Below are 24,026 nucleotides of genomic sequence, written 5' to 3'. Positions count from 1 at the left end.
GGTGGAAGAAATGCATGGCAGGACTTTTACTTTCTGGCCCTTCGGCTTTCCGCCTCTGACTCTGAGCCTTTGGTTTTCTGTGTTTTGGAGATACTCTCCCCTGTTACTGACAGCCTCCTCTGGAGAAGCAGAGCCATTGCAGGCTTTCTCTGTTCTTTGAATGTCACTCTTCTGTAGGTGATCTCACTCTGTTCTATTAGTGACATCACTGTTCTGTAAATCACATTGCTCTGTTCTGTAAGTGACATCTCTGTTCTGTGAAGGACATTGCGTTGCTCTGGGAATGGCATCACTGTGCTCTGGAGGTTTTCAGGGGAGTACCATCCCAGGGCCACACCCAAGCCAAGCCATGTGGCAAGCTGCCATTGGGCCGTGACTCTCTCTCCTGGGCTGTTTTGGAGAGCTGTGGGTAGATGGCTTTTCTGACTGATCCACATCCAGGCGGGGTCACATGACATGCACTGGCAGCCCCAATTAACATAAACACCCCAATTCTGTGATTTGTTGTGTGCAAATGCATAACTAATGCTCTGGTCTTTTTTTATGAATAAGAGCTGAGTACTTTTCATAAGGATGTAATTCTTTATCATCTCTGAAGCACATGCACATACTACACCACACACAGATGGGGACCATTCATTCATTCATTCATAAATTTAAAAATTCTAAATTGAGCCCTGTTCTGCTTCAGGCTGCTGATGGAATTAAGTTGGAAGGAAGTGCTGTAATTAGCAGTTAGACGGACCACAAACATCTGCACTGGATGGTTCAGAAAACTTAGTTCCTAACCCTGCTTAAAGCTATGTCATGTGTTAGTGGATGTCCTATAGGTTTCATAGTCCATGCAGATGTTGGTAGATGTTCTATAGGGGGTAGTGTAGATGTATCAGTTGGGCTTCTGTGGGTTTTTTAGCCAGCGTAGATGTCTGTGGATGTTCTGTAGGTTTTGATTGCTGTTAGGTTTCTTAGCCAGCGTAGATGTCAGTTGATGTTCTGTAGCTTGGTTAGCCAGCATAGATGTCAGTGTATGTTCTCCAGGTTTGGATGTCAGCGTAGATGTCTGTGAATGTTCTGTAGGTTTCTTAGCCAGCATAGATGTCAGTGTATGTTTTCCAGGTTTGGTTGTCAACGTAGATGTCAGTGTATGTTCTGTAGGTTTCTTAGCCAGCGTATATGTCAGTGTATGTTCTCCAGGTTTGGATGTCAGTGTAGATGTCTGTGAATGTTCTGTAGGTTTCTTAGCCAGCATAGATGTCAATGTATGTTCTCCAGGTTTGGTTGTCAGCATAGATGTCTGTGAATGTTCTGTAGGTTTGTTAGCCAGCGTTGATGTCAGTGTATGTTCTGTAGGTTTCTTAGCCAGCGTAGATGTCAGTGTATGTTCTTCAGGTTTGGATGTCAACGTAGATGTCTGTGAATGTTCTGTAGGTTTGTTAGCCAGCGTAGATGTCAGTCTCTGTTCTTCAGGTTTGTATGTCAGCATAGATGTCTCTGAATGTTCTCTAGGTTTGTTAGCCAGCGTAGATGTCAGTGTATGTTCTGTAGGTTTCTTAGCCAGCATAGATGTCAGTGGATGTTCTCCAGGTTTGTTAGATGTTGGTGGGTATTCTTTAGGTTTTTGAACCACTGTAGATGTTGAGAGGCATTATCCTCTCTGAACTTTTGGCCCATGTTTACATGGGTTCAGTCCATAATTCCATCTGATTGCAGATGTTCATTGATGAAGACTGCAACATCAGTCTGTTCATTATATGCTACTTGTGCACATGCGGCTTACAATAGCTCATTTATCAGTAGAAATTTGAGGAGCGAGCACAGACACAGCACAAATTATGTGTCCACAATGAGGCCATTATGCAATTTGCCATATATTATTACTCCCTGTAACGGACTTTGTCGAAGCGCGTTATCTATATAACTGGATTAAAAGCTTGGTTTTGTAAATTGCAGCTGTAGAATTGAATTATGCTGACGAGCATGTAATTGCATAATAGCTGTCCCCCTGCAGTTCCTTTATAATACTCATTTACTTTTTCTGTTTATCTCTCTCTCTCTCGTTCCTGTCTTTGTTCATCCCAGACTGTGGACATCCACAAGGAGAAGGTTGCCAGGCGAGAGATTGGAATTCTGACCACAAACAAGAACACTTCGAGGACCCATAAAATCATCGCCCCCGCCAACATGGAGAGGCCGGTGAGGTACATCCGGAAGCCCGTAGACTACACGGTGCTGGACGACGTGGGCCACGGAGTCAAGGTGAGGGTTTCTCCCGTACATTGTCTGGTCTAACCCGCACCGCGGCGTGCCGTGGATCGGGTGCCGTAACGGAGCCCTGAGAACATCTGATCCCTTAATGCGCGTAATGTTGTTTGAAGGATATCGCCGTGCCATTAAAAACGCAAAGCCACAGTAGATGTGCGCACGAGAGTTTTAAAAGGCACTTAAAGGCCAGCAGCCTCCTCAACGGGCTGCTCAATAAGACTCTCATATTTCACCCTGGCGTCAGATCCATCCCTCAACTTCCTCCTCCTCAGGGGGAAAAAAGGAATCATTTCCTCCTTAATAACAGCGCTCATTTGATCACAGCTATAGAATGCCACATTGACAACAGTTTTCCTTACGATTTGACTTTTTCAAGTTATCTTCCTGAACGTGTGCTCGTTAAGAAAGTGTCAGTATACCGACCATCGGTCAACGCGCACAGTGACGTCACCGCTGTCGGCGCAAACGGTCACGCTCAGGGGAATGCGGATTTAGCCTCCCCGGGACAGCAGCTCTAATGACATCAGAGCCCAGACGGCGGGTCTTGCCGCCGCCCACCCACCACTTCCACCTCTCTCATGAATCAAAGGATCAATTCCCCCTGTCAGGCAGATTGAATTAAGTTGCAGTATATTGCTTGCTATTGCCATTTCGGTGAATGATAAGCCATGATAATGCAGGTTAAAAGCCCCCATCCTGCCACACTGCATTTGTTTAACCACAAATCACCAAAGGCAACTTGCTTCCCATTGGACCACCGAGTATTCTCGTGGCTGACATTAAAAATTGAGGTGCCCTCTCCCCCCCCACCCCCCTTCCCCGCCCCCAAATATATTCAGAATTGATCGATGAAGGCTGGTTAAATATTTGAAGATGAATCATAAAGCATAACATGGCCTAGACTCACAATGGGGCCCATGAGAAAGTAAGGGAACGGTCCCGCCCTAAAAAGTTTTTTCAAATAAATTCATTCGCAACCATCGGGCGTGGATCATTAGCTCCAGCAAAATTTCTCAACAGCCTGAATCCCACAGTGGATATGTACCACAGCCCTGAGTGGGTATTTTTGAGGAAACAAAGGCCGGGTTGAATGGCCATTGCCTTAAGCTTCGCTGCAGGGAGCTTTCCCTCTGTTTGCTTTCATGTTCTTCTAACGCGGGTTTGTCTCCTGTCTGAAACGTAAGGCTGTTAACTTCTCTCTGCTCTTTCTGAAGCGAAGCGCCATTTTGTAGTTCACGCTTCTCGCTTGAAAGAAGAGCCTGCCGTCATCCTGCTGGAAATGAGCTGGAACATTTTTTAAATTTAATTTATACATTTTTTTCTGTCCTCCCTGTATGTGAATGTGAAGCGTTTATCTGAGGATAGCACTATATTCTGATTTAGTTTGGAAAAATCTATCGGGGTCTTGGTGTATTCATTGACTGAATCCTCTGAGACTCATTTGTCACACCCACATGAATATATGCAAGGGGAATCAATATTACGGCCTGGCGTTTATCCATATGTTGCTTACTTCTGATGGGGTGGTACGGTAGCTGTCACCGTGTCACGTGAATGGCCAACTTTAATTTTTTCTTGGGCGTAAGCGTTTTTGGTGTGAAGGCCCTGTGCTGATCTTCCATTAAAAAACAGCCTAGTCTTCAGTCCAGTTCATTGCGTGTTAGGCTGACGGAAGAGCGCGTCCGATTGCGTTAAGATAAACACCGTCACGTCCGCTGTGAACCTCTGTGTACTGCACGCTTCATCCAAGCATCCCGCTTGTGTGAGCCGGCAGCCCGCCGCTATCAGGCAAAGGAACGAGCGAAGCATCTTCCCGTGATGCACGTCCGTTCACATTCCCACGTGTCTATTGACATTCCCCTGATGGTAAACTCACTATGTTCTGTAAACCGAGTCACCTGACCCCAGCGTCAGCTGGCCTGTGCCGAGATTGGGAGTAGTGCCGCTCGTGTCAGCGAGTCAGCTGACATTTAATCTACTCATCTGTTCCGGAATTCAGAAGAGACGTCAGATGTTGTTTTTTGATGTTTTCTGCGAGTGGTACCTGGATTATCCTGTTTTTCGTTTTTTTTTGCACTCGCTCAGGGTTCAGTGAAAAGTCTCCTTGGAAAGTCTCCTGTTGTTCTGGTCGTCTTCAAACGGCCTGTAGCATAATTGCAGGTTTCACATATCAAATTCCTAATGAGAAAATTAGCCACTGCTAGCAGCGTACATGCGCATGTAGTGGTTTCGTAATCCCATGTGCCTGCTTTTTAAGACATTCCAGGGATGCAAAATGTATGTTTTACCGAACTTCAAATAGCATGCCGCGCCACGCCAAGAGGGCGCCACAGTCTGGGGTCTTTCTGTGGGTAGGGCAAGAAGGAAATGTTTGCCCAATGTAGCTGCAATGTCATATATATATATATATGTGCTTCTAAAAGTTGTGTTCGCTTCCCTGTCTGTGAAAAGAAAAAGTGGGCAATAAAGAATGAGGAGTAATGGGACTGAAGAGGGCACTGGCTGGCGAAATGAAAGTGAAGGGTGCAGCTGGAGCGGGCCGTAAATTAGACGTTTGTTGGCTGTGAGCGCGGAAAGCTCCGGAAGCCCTGGGTTTCTGGGGCCGTCGCACGCTGTCTCTCAGCGGCCTGACTTATGAGGGGAGCGAGAGATCGGCTGAGGTCCCGGACTCTGCGCGGGTGACCCGGGCTCTGTGAGCCGGCCTTGTGGGGGGTCTTTGGCTTTGCTTTAAGGGGAGAGGAAAACCACTTGTGAGGAATCCTAGCATTTGGAGTTCTCTGTCTCTCTCTCTCTCTCTCCTTTCCCTACTTTCTCTGTCTCTCCCTACCTGACCCCTTTTTCTTCCTCCTCTTCATTGCTTGCTCCTTTCATAGTCCCCAGTGAGAGGATTTTGGGCTCCTAAGTTGCACTCGTCAGGCATCTTAAGCCCCTTCATTCCTGACTGGGGAAAAAAGCCCCACCCCCCTGTGAGCTCATTGGATTGTTTGAATAACTTGCCTGGGCCAGTTTTGGCCACTGTGAAGCACGCCAACACGCCAATGACTCCTGGTAGCCTGGTCATATTTTTCTGCTTTTTCGTAGTTATTTAAGAATTTGTACTAGGACCTGGAGAAGTGCTTATGTACTTATCTGGCATGTATTTTAGCCCCCCCCCAACCCCACCAAAGGGTCCTTGAAGCCTCTATTTCAGGCCGAACGTCAAGCAATCGTTCACTTACTTGTGGCGACCATCTCAGATAATTGTTCATTTGGTAGTTATTCAGCCACGGCAGTACGACAGTGCAATGTTTGAGTCCGCTGACATTTATGAAGTGTCAGACAGTAAAATTCTGTTTATCTTATATTGTTAGCCTTACATACAAATGGATTATATGTGAAAACTAAATCTATGAGTGCCAAAATGTGAACGTAAGCCCATGTTGACTAACTGGAATAATAATAATAATAATAATAATACAAACATTGACAAAGATAAATGATTTGTAATTTATTATTTTCAAAGAGAAATGTTTTTTGATAAACTGAACCAGACCAGTTATCAAATGCATTTGGGTTCCCATGAATTTCAATGGCCTATTTTCTTTTGCTGCTTGATAGCCCTCATGAATAATGAATTGGGCACTTGACATTCTTTGATTAGTGGTGCACAGCAGTCCCCTTACCCGTTTCTGACAGTATTCCCCCAAGACTCCAGGAAGCATAAGAGAGCTGGATCATCATAACCATGGCGTGTATCATAACTACACTGACGACAGCTAGGAAGCTTCATCACGGTAATGGCATGGTACTGATGACCACAGGAGCCGCATTGCTGCCGTCACTGCTATAAGCGCACACAAAAAACCATGGCTGGTGCATTTAAATGAATTTAAATGGCTCAGCCTTGTTTTTTGCCTGCCTGGCAGAATTGCGAAATTGCATTGCTGCCGTAGAGAATTTATTAGGCTAGGAGTTAAGCCAGACTTAATTAGAGCCTTGGAAATGCGGGACTCCTTCAATAATGCACTTAGGGACGCTTAACCTCTCCGATGTGACGTTTGTGACGTGCTCTCTCTCTCTCTTTTTTTTCTCCCCCTTTTCAACCCACATTAAGTGGCTGAAAGCTAAGGTAAGCTGTTTATCACATTACCCACATAGTCCATTTTTGATAGGCTGCCATAACTACTCTGCTGATCCTGCTATTTTTATACTTTCTCTGTATGTTAATTAAATGTAGCGGTTCTGAGTACCGTGACAGTAAACTGTCACGGTACTCAGAACAGCAAGACTTTATTCATATTTCAGTGCCTCATCATCATATTTGCTTCACTCTTAGTGGTTCATTTCAGAATTTTACACTTTAGTCGAGGGGTACCTGGGTTTCCCAGATTAAAGGATTCAGATAAGAGAAAACAGTTCTATTGTACTCTGCCAATGATATTGATGAGGGTGTTCTGATACAGAACAGAAAGCCATGTACAGTTTCCCTTTTTGGTTTTTTCATTTGGAAATTAAATTTGTTTGTTCTGTGCTTGATTTACCACAGCGTCAAAACGATATGCAATATATTAAGTTTTATCCACTATAATTTTTTTTTTTTAAACCTCGTTTTGTTTGGCCCTAAAGCTACTCTGGTTCTGGGAAACCGCCGGTCATCCTTATCCCCCCCCCCACCCTCCCCAAACCCCCCCCGCCCGCGCGCACGCTCGCACACACGCGTCACGCAGTAACGCTGTGTTTATCTGTGTCTGTGGGACCGCACGGGTCCATCACGCCTCACACGTTTCTCTCCGACTCTTTCACTGCAGCAGGGGAACAACCAGCCGGCCAGAGGAGGGACGCTATCGAGGACCAATCCGCCGACGCAGAAGCCCCCCAGCCCGCCCATGTCCGGGCGTGGCACTCTCGGGTAAGCCGTTTCTCAGGCCGCGCTGCTCTTCAAGCAGGTCTGGTCGTCGTGGAAACGAGTACAGCTGGCAGGCTTTTTGAGACTGCGCTGGCCATTCTGTTGGAGCGCTAAACTGCACGTTACTTTGCTTGCTTCAGCAGGATTTGGGCTGAGCACAAAATGTATGTTCAGATATGCAGGCATACCAAAGTGCTTTGTACTCCCCAGTTGTATACTCTGGTGGTTATACATGTGCAATATGCAGTTTACTGGAGCTGTTGTCCGTTTTACCCAGCTTTGAATGGTATCATCATACGCCAGGTAATATTCCATACTCTTGTAGGAGGCTTTAAACACAGGTGGTTCATATGTGCAGAAATTGTAGGAGTTTGGTTCTGGTCTCTGTTGTTTTGTACTGTAATATCATCTCTTCTACCCTTGGCAGGCGCAACACACCATACAAAACCCTGGAACCCGTTAAGCCTCCTGTCCTGCCCAACGACTACATGACCAGCCCCGCCCGCCTGGGCAGCCAGCACAGCCCTGGGCGCACAGCCTCCCTCAGCCAGAGGCCCAGAACTCACAGGTAACACAGCCTGCCTGAACCACAGGCCCAGAACTCACAGGTAACACAGCCTGCCTGAACCACAGGCCCAGAACTCACAGGTAACACAGCCTGCCTGAACCACAGGCCCAGAACTCCATAGGTAACACAGCCTGCCTGAACCACAGTCAATCAGACACAGGTGGGAGATGTTGAACGCATAACGCTTATAAGTGTGAGTGCTGCAGTACAGAACTGACGTGAGAGTGCAGACTCAAAAGTTGATGTCTGTGCAGGTGCAGGGTGTGTGATGTGTGTGCAGGTGCAGGTGCAGGGTGTGTGATGTCGGTGCAGGTGCAGGGTGTGCAGGTACAGGGTGTGTGATGTCTGTGCAGGTGCAGGATGCAGCGTGTGATGTCTGCAGGTGCAGGATGCAGGGTGTGATTTGTGTGCAGGTGCAGGGTGTGTGATGTCTGTGCAGGTGCAGGGTGTGTGATGTGTGTGCAGGTGCAGGGTGTGTGATGTCTGTGCAGGTACAGGGTGTGTGATGTCTGTGCAGGTGCAGGGTGCAGGTGGTGTGTGTGTATGGTGCAGGTGCAGGGTGTGATGTAAGTATGTGATGTCTGATGCAGGGGCAGGAGCAGTGTGTGAAGGCTGCAGCGGGCGTGGATGCAGGGTGTGCTTTGTGTGGCAGGTGCAGGTGCTCTCAACTCGTGTGAGCAGCTGCCAGGTTGTATTGGTGCGAGATGCCCGGTTTGTGATGTCTGGCAGGTCATGTCTTCAGGTGCAGGTCTGTGATGTCTGTCAGGTCAGGGTTCGTATGTCTGTGCAGGGTGTGCAGGCTACAGGTGTGTAGAATTTGCATGCAGGTGTGTAATGATAGTTTAATATATATTGATCTCAGTAGACTGCCAAGCTCAGCGGGTGCTACGGCAAGTCGTGAGACCTCGGACAAGCCAGTCGCGTTCGCATGTGCCACAGCGGTGCCTACGCCTTCTCCACCCACTATGGCACCAGGTGAGCCCTGAACCTCCATCTGTCCCCACCTCTCACCCACCTCCTGGAGCAGCCTGCTCCTCAGACGCTCTTATTAGTGCCGATCTGATGAACTCATGATGTTATGTGATGGTCCTGGTGGTATCATGTCTTTCAGACTTGTCATATCTTACACAATGGTATATCTCACACAAAGATGTGTTTACAGTTCAGACCATTTCTGCCATCATTGCAAGTGTGAAAGGTGAATACAAGGCTGAAACGGTCACCCATGTTAAGCTTGCTAGCGAACATCTACAAACGGAGCTGGTTTAAATGTTCAGAGTGCGAGGCGGTCAGGTTAGTGACTGCCGAGTTGCACAGAATTGCACACGTCTGGAGCCCTTTCTTAGCAGGCTCCGCCCCCTCAGGCCTACCGAGCGCGTGCAGAGACTCCGTTCTACTGCCTCAGGCCCGCACGGGCAGCCTGGTGGCGGGCGGGGCTGTGACCACAGAGCGTCTCCTGGGGAGGGAGGCCTGGACTGGGCCCTGTGTAGAGCCACGGGGAGACACCGACGATCTCCCCGAGCGCCGCTTTCATAATACGGCACCGCTAGCTCCCGTTTGCACTGGTAGCCACAGTGGAAAATCAGGAGTCAGACATAATTGGATCAGTATTGGAACAAAGTAAAAAAAATTATGTGCTTGGGGTCGGACAGGGGGCCACGAAAAACAAAGCCCATATTTACTATTTACTACCCATCTTTAGATTATCAAGATCTGCTGTGTGGTCTCTCTCTCTGCTGTTAATGATTGGTACTGCAGGGAAGCTTTTGAAGCACAGAGGTGTGCGTGTGTGTGCATGAGAAAGTGACAGGGAGAATGAGATGGAGAAAAGGATTTTTCTCATCACAGAGAGGTCTTCCCACGGATGACTGATTTATGTAAAATATGCATAATTTATTCCATCATTATATATTGACATATAATATACGTGCCCTGCATTCTTATTGGGATTTTATGGTGTGCATTTGTAGCAGTTTCCCAACAGTTCATTAAGATGGAAAGGGGTTGTTATTGAAAGGATGAGTGGCTTGGAAGCCCACGGCTACGACTGAAACTGGACAGGGAGGCTAGAGGCTAGTTTGAAAAAGCGGTCAAAGGTCTGTTTGTGGAGATAGAGATTTTGTCCGCTTTCACAGGAGAACCACAGAGCTGTGTCAATGTGCACAACAGACCTGTGACAGAACGTGAACACCACACAGGAACTGAACGATGTGTGTATGTGCGATTGTGTGTGTGTGAGAGAGAGAGAGAGACGGGCCTGTCAGTGGGTCATGGAAAGAGTGGGGGCCTGACTCTGCTCTTCTACCCCGGCTGTTTCAGTATCGTCCATGTCTGCCCCCCCTGGGGCACCTCCACCCCCCCCTCCTCCACCCCCGCTCCCTGGACAGGGCCCCCCCATGGCCCCGGCTGCGATAGGTGAGCCCTCCACCCTCCACGTCTGCACGCGGAACCCGTGGGACCATCACCCGGCGTGCCCTGCCTGCTTGTCTGTCTGTGTGTCTGGTTCCAATCAAAACGATGCGTCAATCATGGCTCTCACAGGTGGACGGGATTTCCAGCACGATTCCTCTCTTCTTCTCTGTCTCTCACTCTCTCTTTCTCTCCCTCTCTCCAGCCATTCTCCCACAATATGCCTTGAAGAAGTCTCATTTAAGGGATTTACAAAGCTGGACTCACATAGAGGATGATTTAAAACAACTGAGCCACGCCCCCTTCAAAATGAAATAGATTTTAAAGATATATCTCGACCGATGTAGTACAAGGGACTCCAAACTCAAAGTAGCCAAGTGATATAGCAGACGCTAGTTGGACCATGAGTCATTGTAGAGGTCTAGCTGGCAACAGTTATAGAAATCCCACTGCAATTTGGACAGCAGTCCCACCTCTTCTTCAGTTCAAGAATTAGTTCTTGGAATTCTTGCATCTTCTGATTCCCAATCCATGGCAGTTTTTCTATAGCTAATTACTTTAAATGGTTTTAGCTAATCATAATTCAAGCTATATATTATGAATTATGAATTTGATTAGTATTATATATTGTTTTATTTGAAATGTATTTGTATAAGTAGACTTATATTTACTACTTTAGCATCTGCTACTTAACTGAGTATTGTAATTCAATTCTCTTAAATTAATCTGCTAAATTAGCCTCAGTTTAATAAGCTGTCATTAACTACTTCTAACTACTTACTAGCTCTCACTATCATAACAGGAGTGGTCTGCACAGACAGCACATTCAATACATGGTTGGTTTTGAGCTTTGGAATTCACATCTGCCACCAAGAAGATATTCTGAATTCTGGCCCAGATTGGTGGTGGTGTATGTGCAATGACGTTTTGATGGTGATCATTAGCTAACTAGCAACCATTTAGCCTGCAAAATGTAATGCATGTTCAGAATCTGATGTGAGCTAACATTAGCTGTGCAGTGTCAGTTGTGCGGTCACTGACCTATTCAACTTTCCACAACTTCTCCATATTCACAGTATATTTGACTCTGTCAGTCTGCACTGTGGGATTCATCTTTATAGTTTTTCTGCTGTGCTGTAGCCATCTCGCTCTTGAGCTGGGCAAGACAGCAAGGTCTGATCCGTTTGAGGATTTTTTTTGCCAACTTCTGCTTAATTATTTAATTAGCTCAATCACATCTTGAACTGACATTTGTATTTGCACCAGCTACAGCCACAGTCTGTAAGTCAATTCTAAATATTTTACTATGCTCAATACAGGAGTGAACCAGGGTAGTTTTTAAGAGCTGTCAGAAAACTAGAACTGTAAGGCAATTAGTTGGAACAAAAAAAAAAAAAAAAAAAGAGTTGGGCGTGGCTAATGACATTACAAAATGGAGTCCAGCTTATAAACAACAGTTTTTGAAAAAATGAATGAAATCCAGATTGTTTTCCTGCATCATTTATCTGCACATTATTCCATTGGGGTGCTAACCTAAAAGTTGCGCTTAAAGTAAGAACTGGAGATAATAAGTTGGCATTTTCAATGACAGTGACAGTATTAAGTTTTGGTTGTTTTCAGTACAGAACCAGCACAGTGTGTGATCAGAGACTTCTTCTGCATACGCTCTCTTTAAAATTGTATGGCCTCTATTCAGTCGAAGCACAGTCCTCTTTGACCTTTGTGTGAAAATAATTTTAGCATATTTTCTTTTATTTTCTTGCATGGAGCTGTAATTGCAGCCACAGCTGGTCTTGCGAATCTGCACAAGGTACCCAAAACGTGTAGGAATTGTTCATTTTTCACCAAGGTCAAAGCCCTTTTGCCATTAGACTGAATAGGGGCCCCAATTTTTCAAATCTTCCAGGTAATTCTGCTACATGACATCGTGTGTGCCTTATTTATATGTGTATGATTGTGTTTCAGTTTGTGGGTCTGCCAACCTCCAATCAGTTTGTTAATGATGTCATTACATGAATCACGTTTGGACTGTCTTGTGTTGGGTTTGGCAAAGCATGTGGGTGAGCGTTTGATAATGCCTGACTCAAATCAATGTCCACATATTTTACGTTCTTTCTTTTGCAGCAGTTTTCTTATTTATTTTATATCATTGCTGATACGTCTGTAATGTGAGGCTGCGCATTTTGTGAGTAACTGTTTTTTCATGATGGCTATTATCCACAGCGATTTCTCTCGAAGGGCTGTGGAACACGATAGAGGATGAAATTGTTGTTTTTTTTTCTGTTCCTCTGAGATTGAAGTTTGACGAGATCCACCCTACACAAACCTCAGTTTGTGTAAGCTTCCTCCAAAGAGCTGCTGTTATCTGTTGCAGTAAACAGGAAGTATTTATTTGGAGAACATTTACTTCTTCCTAATCCAGCCAGATCTGTGATCAGGGCTCCCGGTTCTGTTTCAGAGTCTGAAAGGCACAGGCTTTGAACAGAATCACTCTTGCCTTCATAAAAGAGAAATCTGGCTAAAGCTGCTTCTCAACATGTTGTGTATACAATCCTTATAGCGACCATGTTGGACGTTATCCTGAAATTCAGAATTCCAGAAGTTTCTGGAAAGTGATCCACTGGCAGACATTTAAAGCTGCAAATGTTCCTGATGTACCATTAGCTGAAGAAAAACATCTGACTATCTTTTGCATTGTGGCAGAACCACTCTCTGAAGGTGGATCTCATAATGTGATTGATTCTCTTGTCGTGTAGCATAACCTGAAGTGCAGTCTCTCAATTTGTAAACAACCGACCAGTCTGTGCCAGAATTGTAGAGCACTGATAAAATTCAGGACGTGGTCAAAATGGAGTCAAGCTATGAACCTAGTAAAACAGAAGTCACCATTTTGTGTATCAGAAATCTAAGCAAGCTGTGTGACGGCATGAAAACTAGCAAGGAAAAAGCCATCTAACTGGAGGCAATGTTGGAATTTGGCTGTTGTAACTAGCAAAAAGTTTTAAAACTGAAAATTTCTCTTCGGTGATCCTAGATCTTATGAAGTAGTATTCATTTTTTTAAATGATCGCATTATGAATACTCATGCAAATATATCATTTTAAGCTTGGGTGACCAGACATCCTGATAAAATCAAGATTATCCTGATTTACAAGCTTTTGTTTCTCGCCTTGACGCGTGGAACAGGACACTGCTTGTCCCGAAAATTAGTTGACGGTATGCTTTGGTGGCTGAAATTGTTTTTACGAATCTGATGTAATTGGGTATGTTGAGAGAGATTTTCCTTTCATGTTAATGTCAACAATGACAGAAATACAGTCTGCACTTTATCTTAAGCTGAAACCTTTCACGGAGTTTAATGCATGAAATTAATTGTGCATTGTTGCGTGGGGTAATAGTCGACCAAGTTTAAACAATTGTTTTCTTAATCTTTGACAAATGTCATTATTTTTCATATAAAGTTTGAGTGGAAAAAAGTATTCTCCCTGGGTGGTCCTGATCTCCCCCCCTGCTGTTTGGTTACCCTGTTTCTAGCGCTTGTGAAGTGTGAACTGTATTTATAAATTCTTGTTGAGCAAGCGAGCCAGTTTTACGACTCGAGTGTATTACAAAAAGCACTCGGCCCACAGGCCTATGAGCTGCAGGTGATTCATTGTCTTCTGTGACTTGTAGGTACTGTAATTCTCACCAGGCTCCGCGGGGGAGGAGGTTCGGTTAATGTTGTGCAAGTGCTGAAAGAACTGTTTGCGATGATGGCGCAAATGAAACTCTGACTTTAATGGCAGATGTAGAAATAGTGCTGCGTTACAACACGAGCCCTCGAGCTGCCTCTTCTCTGTGAGCTTTGAAGGGTGAGCTTTGCAACCTGTAAGACCAGCCTAAACATTGCAGCAGAGCAGAAGGACTGTGAAGGGTGCTGTTGCAAGCACAGAAACACAAACCTTACAACACAGCCGGAACCGCAATGGAGGCTAAACGAGCAATGAACCGGTGCAGGCTATGGACTGTGGACAAGTTAGCGCCCCCCCTGCAGGCAGGATTGATATCTCCGCTGCAAAAGCACCCTCCTTCTCTCTGTTTCCACCTGTGGTTGGGGGTTGTGGTAGCGGTTGTGCTCAGCGATCGCGGCCCACGCATCCTGCTTCCTGTGTAAGGTGGTGCGGTGCTCATTCATCACCAGTGCTTCCTGTTCTAATCGGGTGTGCTTTTCCCTGCATCTCCCATTCACTCCAGGGCTACAGCACCTCCTGGTTCTCAGTGGTTGACCCTGGTTCTTTGGGGATTGCTCTGTGTTTCTAGCCAGCCACTGGGTATTTCTCATTTTTCCTATGGGTTCTCTCTCTCTCTCTCTCTCTCTCTGTGTCTCTCTGGCTCGCTCCCCTCCCCCTCTCTCTCTCTCTTTCTTGGTGCTTGCAGCAGTGGCCCCAGGGCCCGGTCCAGGCCCGATTCCCATGTCCCAGTTTGGCACGCTGTCTCGGCAGATCTCCAGGCACAATTCCACCACCTCCTCAGTCTCCACGGTTTCGGCCACGGGGACGTACAGGCGGGCCCCCTCCGTCACGTCCCAGTTCTCAGTCCAGCAGCCGCACATTAACGGCGGCCCCCAGGTGTACCCCCAGAACTCAAGTAAGGCTCCGTTTGGTCTCCCCCGTTTATCTGTCAGTCACCCTGCCGCACCTGATAGCCAATCACTGTGGGCCTGGAGACGGCTCCACCCACTGCTTCATATCTGAGCCACACCTCTGTGTAATTAGGGAGACGAGTCATACATGTACACGTGTGCTGCATTATGACTTGTATACTGTACATGCTTTCGGTGTGTTTAACTGTACACTTTTCACAACGCATGCAACGGCGCCCACTCGCACGTCTCACTTGCTACCTGTCAGAAATGGCGCCCGTTTCACCGCGTGAAACTCACACGTGAACTCGCCGCCCCATCTGAAGGGCACGATCCTTGTGTCCAACCGTTATCGAGTGTTTTTACTGAAAAGTGCAGGATAAGGCTTCATTTGATTCCTTGGAGGGCATTTTTGCTGTCTTTTCCTCTAAGCTCAGGATGTCCTTGGGCTTAGAGTAAGACGCAATGCAGCCAGTCAATATCAGTGAACTAAATACACGGTCAGCTTTTTTCAGCCAATTGGATGCGGCAGACTTTGCTGCTGTCTTTTCAGTTTTTAAGTTAAATATACACCTCCCATCTGGAGCTGGTATCAGCACTCGGCCCTGAAGGTGGATTCCGTGCAGGGGCTGCATATATTACGCCATTTATAGTCGTCTCCTTTAGCGTATCAGTCTTTGGAGATGACCAATGGCAGGCCAGTGGGTGAACATCGCTGTCCCGTAGGGGTGCAGGTCCTTGAGGTGTTGGCACCGAGAACCAAGTTTATGATTGATTAGAACAAGTCAGGGGTATGATGCAAGTTGCGATTTTTCCACCTTAGCCACAAGATGCTATGATGACATCTTGCTGGCGGAGGTTGACAGGCATTAGCATAGGCGGGCTGGACGTTGTCTGGAGAACATCGAAATCTCTCCTCTGGAACTCGCCAGAAAAGAGGCTTAGTCTGCGAATCGAGACTTCCTGCTCCTGGCGCAGCGTGTTAGAATCTCAGAGCTGTTTTTAAATAAAGTTTTTAATGAGAAAGCCCTGTAACTGTTGCTTGCCGTTAGTCGTGATTAATCCTCTGTGCTGCTCGGTCTGAAGAGCGCCCGTCGGGTCCGCTGCCGAATTAGATGCGACTAGATGCGGCATTTCCTACGTTCCTCGTTGTGTATTATCTGTAGTCATGGAAAATTAAGGACGCAACTGCATACATGCAGAGGAGAGAGAATTGTCTAAGAAAATGCCACTGACCATTAAGAAAATAAAAGTTCTACAATAGTAATACTTAATTTCTACAACCCATTGCGGAGTACTTTGTATAGATATATATGGGACAAAAGATTGTAACTTAAGAATGGTTTCTTTGAAATGAATCTGCTCGTATCAGAAAACATAATGTTGCAAGCTGCAGTAGAGTAATTTGAAGTGCATTGCATTGCTTTAGAGCGCAAGCCCCAATACCTGTAAAGCTGGGAGGTCAATAGAAACGAATGTAAATATCCATCACACACACAATAGTAACCAATAGAAGACACACTAAAGCTGAATAACCCCAGAAAATGCACTCGTTTTATGAAAACATTGCGATAATAAACAAGTTTATTTATTTAGCAGTTTTTTTCTTATTAAAACCTTGCTCACACAAACACCTGTGACCCCCCCCCACACACACACACACACCACACACACACAGATGCGGTGTCGTGTTTGTGTGTCTTTTGTCGGTGGGGGGGGAGAGGCTTCACAGTTTTTCACGCTGGGCCTTTTTTTTCCTCACCGTGACTGACGTCTGCTTCTGTTTGTCTCCTGTTTCCACCGCTCTTCCTCCACCTGCCCCCTTTATTTCATTTTGTTTCATTTTTATTTCGTTTTGTGGCCGCCCAGTGTCTATCGCACCCCCTCCTCCCCCCATGCCCCAGCTGACTCCACAGATACCCCTCACAGGCTTTGTGGCCAGGGTGCAGGAGAACAGTAAGTGCACAGCAGCGCCATCTAGCTGCATCTGAGAGAGTAGCATGCCTCACACACGCAGCATGTCATGCTGTGGCCCTGCCTGTGTCTGTCTGTCTGTCTTGTACTGTAGAAATCTTGTACATTTCCTTCTGTCTGTATATGTATGTGTCTTCTGTTCCTATTTTAGCAGTCCTCTCTAACACCTCTGATTAGTCCCATTATGTGTTGACATTTCCATCAAAGCCGACTGCTCCTGTGAAACCACCCAGCTAACACAGAACGTTCTCACAATGCTGCTGCCATGCAATGGCAATGTTATCACATTGAAAAAACATCCCAGTAACACTGTGAGAACATTTCATGTTCGCTGGACTACAGTGCAAGCCTCAGCCGATTCAGACGAAACAAATAGGAGAACAAAAACTCAATCTCAACGAATGCTCCCTGCCGCAAATGAGTTTTCTTTACGTGTTGTTTCTGGAATCAATTAGCTAAGAGGCAGCAGGAGACTTCAGAAAGAGCACAGGCTTTTGTTTACAGGAAAAGCTTTTGCTTTAAAGTGAGGGTGAGTGCTGTCCCTGTCTCTGGCTTACTGGCTTAGGCATGGGAATTCTGCTCAAGAAAACGTCCAGGATCTTAAACAAAAGTAACGTACAATTGCAACGTGTGAAAGCTCCCCAGAAACCATTCTGAAGTATGGAACATCTCTACAATTCTAGTGATTCATGTCCATATTTTTCCATGTTCCTTTAAGTGACTACATGTTTTCATGAGTACTTCAGCTTGTCCTCATGAACACACAATGCATACAGAAGTGAGAGACAGAATTATAAACTGCCACCTGCTGGCAGCATGGTGTGACTGAACCATAGACTGAAATATAATATAAAAATGTGTCTATACTGATGAGTATACTGAAATGGTGAAACGAAACAAAATTAAAACAAAAAACTCCAGAACACTATGACAAAGGACAGAGATGTCTGAAACATAAGTTATTTTAATAAATTTAGTTGCAAGCACAGCAAGAGACACATTATTGCAGAGTTTTTTTGTTTTAATTTTGGCTTTTGCATGTCTCCAGTACCTGTACCTGTGGTCTATATAGTCAGGAGTGCAAACCATCATTTTCATACAGTGCACTGAAATGTTGGAAACAGTACTAGAATAGTACTTAAAGTATTATTTAAACATTACCTAAATGCTGCAGGTACATATTAAAAGCAGGTAGATAGCATAAGTCACTTTTTGACTGAGAGGAGGAGTGGGTCCAGCTATTAAGGAGTGGTTTAGTCTGTTCCTCAGAGGTAAAATTTTCTGTGATGGAGATGCCCTCTGCTGCCCCCTGCTGGTGTCAGGCAATACAGGGTTTGGAGCATTTCTCGGTGTGATTCCACTCTTATCTTTTTCCCCCGTTTGGCAAAACCTTGTTTCATTTTCAAAGGAAGCGACTTGAGTTCAGGTCATCTTTCAGAACCGGCGATCCGGAGGAGCACTGTGCGGCCAGATGTGCCGTATGGGACCGTATGTGGAACTAACTTAAAGGGGCCCGTGGCCAAAACGCCTGCTGCTTTGCCATGACTGCATGGTTCATGTTCTGAGGGCTGCCGTGCATGCGCACCCACTCTACCCCCTCCCAAAGTTTCCACCCGCCCTTCCTGGGGCTGGAGAGGAGCAGGGCTGATTGTGACCCGCCCCCCTTTGCTTCTCTCCGCCCCTTTCCAGTCGCCGACACCCCCAGCCTCCCGCCCCCTCCTCCCCCGGACGATGTCCCGATGTTCGACGAATCCCCGCCGCCACCCCCTCCACCGCCGGTGGACTACGAGGACGAGGATGCGGCCATCGTGCACTACAACGACCCCTATGCGGACGGCGACCCGCAATGGGCCCCCAAGACGTACACTGAAAAAGGTGACCCCTGTTCCCCGAATCTGAGCGACGCCCAGACAAAAAGATTTTTTTCAAAGATGCACTCAGCTGCTAAATTGTTATTTATTTGTGCTTAAAATATTGTTTTGGGTGGTAAAGCTCAGTGCTAAGAACAGCGCTCACATTTCAGGGTTGTATTATGCTTCTGTAGTCCCCATAGTTGGTAACACCTTGACATTAAGTGAGGATAAATGAAAAATAAGAAATGCTAAAATTATTACCAAACTTTCCTGCTAATGAAAAATCCAATTTACAGCCAGACTCAATCTGGGTAGTTGCTGACTGTTGTTTATATTTGAGCCAAACATTCCATTTGGTTTGCTTATTGCTAAGGCCACCAGTTTGTCTCCACCATGTGACCTGCAAGGATTTAAACTTGTATTTCAATGGTTATCCAACAGTTAAGTTACTACTCGTACTAATGAATGGTCCTCACTTCTGGTCCTGAAGAGCTCAGAGTCTGCTGGCTTTCATTATTACACAATACTTGAGTAGCACAGTAATTGATCAGTTAAAGCAGTTGATTGCATGGTTAATTCAGGTGACCTGGCTTCTTGGGTCTACATTGGTCACTGATCTTAAGGAAAAAGAAAGGCACTATGACTATGACTCTCCAGGACCAGGATTGAGTATCACTGCAGTGAAAAGAAAGATGCATCCATATAAAGCAGGGGTTTCTTATCCGAAACGGGCCGGTGGGGGTGTACTGTAGGTTTTTTTCCTTCAGCCCAGCAATAAGACGTATGATTGTACTTAAAGTAATAATCTCGAAGATTTTCATTAAAATAAATGTCTGCTAAGTCACTATCTATCGCTGAATTAGGTAACACAATGGTGATTGAGCCTATTATTATAATATTAATTTATATTATTATTATTTATGATTAAAGAACTCTGTGTCTGTGGCGACATTCCCGGGAAAAAATGACAAGCGGCACATAGTGACGCGTTTTCCATCACCCATCAGTGGTTGGTCCGCCAGAGAGGGTAGGCGGAGCTAACACAACAGGCTTGCTCTTCAACTCACTTGTGTGCGAGCGGCGTACTGTTTTTTCTGGTGTCTGCTAGCGTTGCAATAAGTCATATTATTTGTTGATGTATATTTCGTATTACATTTGATGACAATGTAACGTTACTAAATTACATAGCTATTTGCACTGCTAACGCTAGCTACCGGACCATGTCAAGAAAGGCAACATTAGTTTAGACAACGTTGCGCGCAGTATCCATCTCATATCAGGTAATGTTGCGTTAGGTAGCTAGCTAACGTAACACAATCTAATGTCAGCTAACAATTCGAAAAATTGACCGGTACCGACCTCGCAGACCGTCTCTCGAATGCAATGCTACCTTGTTGCAACGTTGCAATGTAGCTAACTAAAGGCCAGTTTAGATCAATGATCCGCAAGGAGACTGGATGCAACTTGCAAAATTCCAAGACCTCTGATTGTAAACATTCTAAAACTGCACTTGGTGATTTGAGGTGGGTCTTCTGAGACCCCAGGCAACGGCTTCAGACGCTCTGCAACTAACCAGTTCACACAGCTGAAATTTTTTCTGCAACATTCTAAAACCGTTTCGTCTCCTTGCGAATCAGATCTGAACTGGCCTTAACGTTACCGTCATTTACATTGCCATCAAGTTCATCAAAATATTGATCGGAATAACGCCGGGGTATAGGTGGAGCAGAGCCGGGTCTGATTTCTGTGTAAAGATGTCAAGCCGGAGAAAACTAAATAAAAGAATATGCCAGTATGGATTAGCGTTGTTATTATTTTATTACGCTTCCTCATATGTTCCTTCAGCCTTGATGCCCTTTTTTGATGAAATCTCCTTTGTTTTTGTTTTATTCTTATTCTGATTGCTAATGTAACACCCAGCTCAGCTTTATTCTCGAACAGTTTAGCTAGCAAAACCAGAAACTAGGCAGTTGTTTCAAAAATATCACACAACAATCATTCAGGAAAAGCCTGTTTATTGTGCACGAGCCACAGCGAATCCCGCAAATTCTTCTCTGCAATGTAAAGATGTTCATACCGAGCAAAAGGTGGACAAAGAACGTTTGTGGAAATTGATCATCACTAATTCTACCCCAGGTCTGCTAGACTGCTACAGCATTTTAACCCGGCTCGGCAGTGTAAAGACAGCTTAAGTTAGCCTAATGTTAGACAATGAATGAGTATGTACATAACGATACTTGTATAACAACCATTTTTTATTCAGTAAATAGTAAGTGTTATAGTTGGCGTGGCCCAGGTGCCAACTGGCTGACCTCACACAGGCGACACTGTGGACGATGGGCGCTATGGTCAGGAGGTAAGACCGATGTCTGGCAATCGGAGGGTTCGTTCAAACCGCCTGGCAGTCGAAGTGTCCTTGAGCAAGACACCTAACCCAACCCTAACTGCTCTTGGAATGAGAGGATCAATGTAGCGTTGTAAGCTTATAATGCGTCATTACCATTCATTGCCTGGTTGATCGTTGGGCATGAAGTGAGTCCAAACACCAATACGTTCTGCATTGGTACGCAAGAAACGAATCTTGAATTAACTGGTCTGATAAGGCCATATTGTTTATCTTAGTGTTTGGCAGAATGTATATAACTGCTCTCATTTTTAATGTGGACATTTCCCACTACTTCTAACAAAACCTATCATGCCCCTGTACAACATTTAAAATACTGCAGCATGTCCACAGTAGCAAGTAATCAAACTGAATTTAGCACCGGTCGTTTGTAAACATCGCTGTCAATCATTATGTGCACTTAATTAGTTGCAATTACTGTATCAACTTAGAATATTAAGGTGGTGCAAATGGAATAACTGTTTGAGAAGGGGCTTGACAAAGAGTCTACCGCTCTAGTTGGCAGAGGACTAAAGTATCACGCTACAAAGGGGAGACAAACTGGTGGCCCTACTTATTGCGTAACCTTGTTTCATTTGAACTTCTTTTGACCGAGTTCCTTCCTGACAAAGGGCCGGATCCAGTGCATTTCCTGCTAAGTCTCTCAGTCTTTTCAGAGTTATGTGGAAAATGCACTTCAGCGCAGGTCTGGATTCAGTCCTAAGAGTGCCCAGCTATTAATCAAGTGCAAATCAACCACAAGCAAACATTCAAAAGGAAGAATGTGCACTCTGCTCCTTTCATTTCATTTAAAAGTATGCAGCCAATGTTTCCAGCTTTCAGTCTGCGCCTTCTTCAGGTACACGGTTGGCTAAGAGTGAAATGAAAAATAACAATATCTATTCCTAAAGAACAATTTCATTCTAAGAAAGCAAGCCAAAAAAACTGAGAAATTAAATTATGAATATGACTTCTCAATATCTCAATATCAATATTTTGGGGGACACTTGTAAGCTCCATGTAGTATCTTTCTGTCTCCGGGTAGTGTGTATTTTGGGCAGCTGTGGCAGTTTCAGAGTTCCTGGGGTTCCAGTGTTAATCTCTCTCTCCTCCCCCTTCAGTGGTGGCCATATACGACTACAGCAAGGACAAGGACGATGAGCTGTCTTTTATGGAGGGGGCAATCATCTACATCATCAAGAAGAACGACGACGGCTGGTTCGAGGGGGTCTGCAACGGCGTTACTGGCCTCTTCCCTGGAAACTACGTGGAGTCCATCATGCACTATGCTGACTAAAGACACCCCTTTTATCTTCAGTCATCCCAAGACCATTATAAAAAAAAGCATAAAACTGGTCTACAAAAGCATATGTATAAGTGCATTAGAAAATGACCGAATGTTTGTTCCTTATTGAATTGCAAATAAAATAAATTCTATTTAGTTTTTTTGGTGGGAAGATTGTGGGATATAATGTATTACTTTGATGAGGTCCAATGGCTTGGTTGATCACATGCTCATGTCTGTCAGTTGTCCTGTCAGTTAATTGTATATAATGTTGAGGGCTGCAATTGGGTTGTTGGTAGTGTTACTGTTAATATTGATAAATGTCCTGAGCAGTGGATGCCACAAGTGAACATGTTAAAGTAGGGATTATGTTTTATAATGAGTCCGGTTATAAATTGTGCCATTTTCCCCCCTACCTTTCTTCCTCAGAAGACACAAGACCAATTTAATGCATTTTGGATCCTGAATGCAAACTTAACTGCTTGCCAGAATTGCAGACTTTTTTTTTTTAGAAGTGTTTCCTGGCTACTCGTAATTCCTGAAATGTACTTATCTTGCCGTGAAGCATGCACACAAAAGAACTGTAACATATACTTTATTTCCATTATGCTTCCAGTATGGTGTAATATTTACAGTGAGCACTCAAAATTAGTTTTTTTAAATGAAATGTCTGAAGCGGTTGTTTAAAGTTGTATTCTTTTTTCTGAAATGCTCTAATTTGTATTTAAAACATTTGATATGATTACATTTACATTAATAATTTCTACATTGAGTTATATATGTAAAACAAGGCTGTTTTGTTGGTAAGGTGTCTCAGAAGTCTGGAACCCTTGCCATTTGCTTGATACAAGTGTTGAAATGGTTTAAATTTCCAATCATTTATAGTTACAAAAGCAAAACCTCAAGTCATTAAAATTTCTGTGGAGAAAATACATGGTTCTAAAAACTTCAGTTAATTGGATGTTCTGTGTTTTAGTGTTAATGAGCTCTATCAAACATGGATATTTTAGATGTGGCCAAAATGTGCTCAGTTGGGTTATAACTGTTTCTCATCTGTCACCTAAAAAGCCATATGAATATTCCATTTTTAAAAACTGTAATGAAAACCAATACAACATATTCCTCTTCCTGAGAGGAAAAACAAGGGAGTTGCCATCCTGTATTGGTTTACTATTTTTAAAAATTAAATTACTCCATTAATTGTCTAGGTTCATAACTCAGGTCTAGTAATCTCCTTTGTTATTAAACAATCACTACAAAAGCGCAAGGCAATGCCATCTTTTCATCTCTTAGTTTTGTACATTTTCTGTATTTTATAATGTATGAACATAAGTTTGAACCTTACCACTAAACCTGCTTTAAAAGGAAGTCACTCCTTCAAGTTTCACCTCTTCTTGAAAAATCCATTAGGTTGAAACTGACTGCTTACAGTATATTAATCACCAATGTGTGTTTCAGGATATTATCGCCAATTCCTTGATTCTTCAGTCTACGCTTATATTAAATGTGGAAAATTGCTAAATTCTTGCTTTCCTTTGGGAAGAACCCAAAACTTCTCTTCCAACCATAATTTGTATATATAAAAATGTTAATGAAATTTATGTACAGCTTTTTTATATAATAAATCATTCTCCTATATACACAAAAGGATACTGTGTTGATTGACACTGTGCACAACAGAGGTTTGATGTGCAAAATCTCAGTTTATTGCATTGTACAGTTAAGGCCTTGGTTAACACTGACTGGTGCAAAAGTACTGCCCCTGACAACATCCTTGGTCACAGGA

The 24,026-nt window shown here is 44.5% G+C and overlaps 1 protein-coding gene across 6 annotated transcripts in view; it reads left to right on the top strand.

Annotated features, from left to right (window-relative positions):
• Positions 1 to 23,172, top strand: part of LOC135253352 (abl interactor 1-like) — a 49,654-nt gene extending 26,482 nt beyond the window's left edge. The window contains exons 3-11 of one of the 6 annotated variants that reach the window (XM_064332514.1): positions 2,080 to 2,256; positions 6,356 to 6,370; positions 7,050 to 7,150; positions 7,575 to 7,715; positions 8,590 to 8,690; positions 14,541 to 14,750; positions 16,615 to 16,701; positions 18,409 to 18,594; positions 22,077 to 23,172. In XM_064332514.1, coding sequence (XP_064188584.1) covers positions 2,080 to 2,256; positions 6,356 to 6,370; positions 7,050 to 7,150; positions 7,575 to 7,715; positions 8,590 to 8,690; positions 14,541 to 14,750; positions 16,615 to 16,701; positions 18,409 to 18,594; positions 22,077 to 22,252 — 1,194 coding nt within the window. In that variant the 3' untranslated portion in view covers positions 22,253 to 23,172. The remainder of the gene's footprint in view (positions 1 to 2,079; positions 2,257 to 6,355; positions 6,371 to 7,049; positions 7,151 to 7,574; positions 7,716 to 8,589; positions 8,691 to 14,540; positions 14,751 to 16,614; positions 16,702 to 18,408; positions 18,595 to 22,076) is intronic. The other 5 variants (XM_064332515.1, XM_064332516.1, XM_064332517.1 and 2 more) reach the window with 5 other exon arrangements.
• The last annotated feature ends 854 nt before the right edge of the window (positions 23,173 to 24,026 follow it).

Source organism: Anguilla rostrata, chromosome 4 (assembly GCF_018555375.3).
Source record: "Anguilla rostrata isolate EN2019 chromosome 4, ASM1855537v3, whole genome shotgun sequence".
Classification (NCBI taxonomy): Eukaryota; Metazoa; Chordata; class Actinopteri; order Anguilliformes; family Anguillidae; genus Anguilla; species Anguilla rostrata.
The sequence above is the reverse complement of the archived record's forward strand: the minus strand, read 5'-3'. Positions and strand labels throughout refer to the sequence as shown.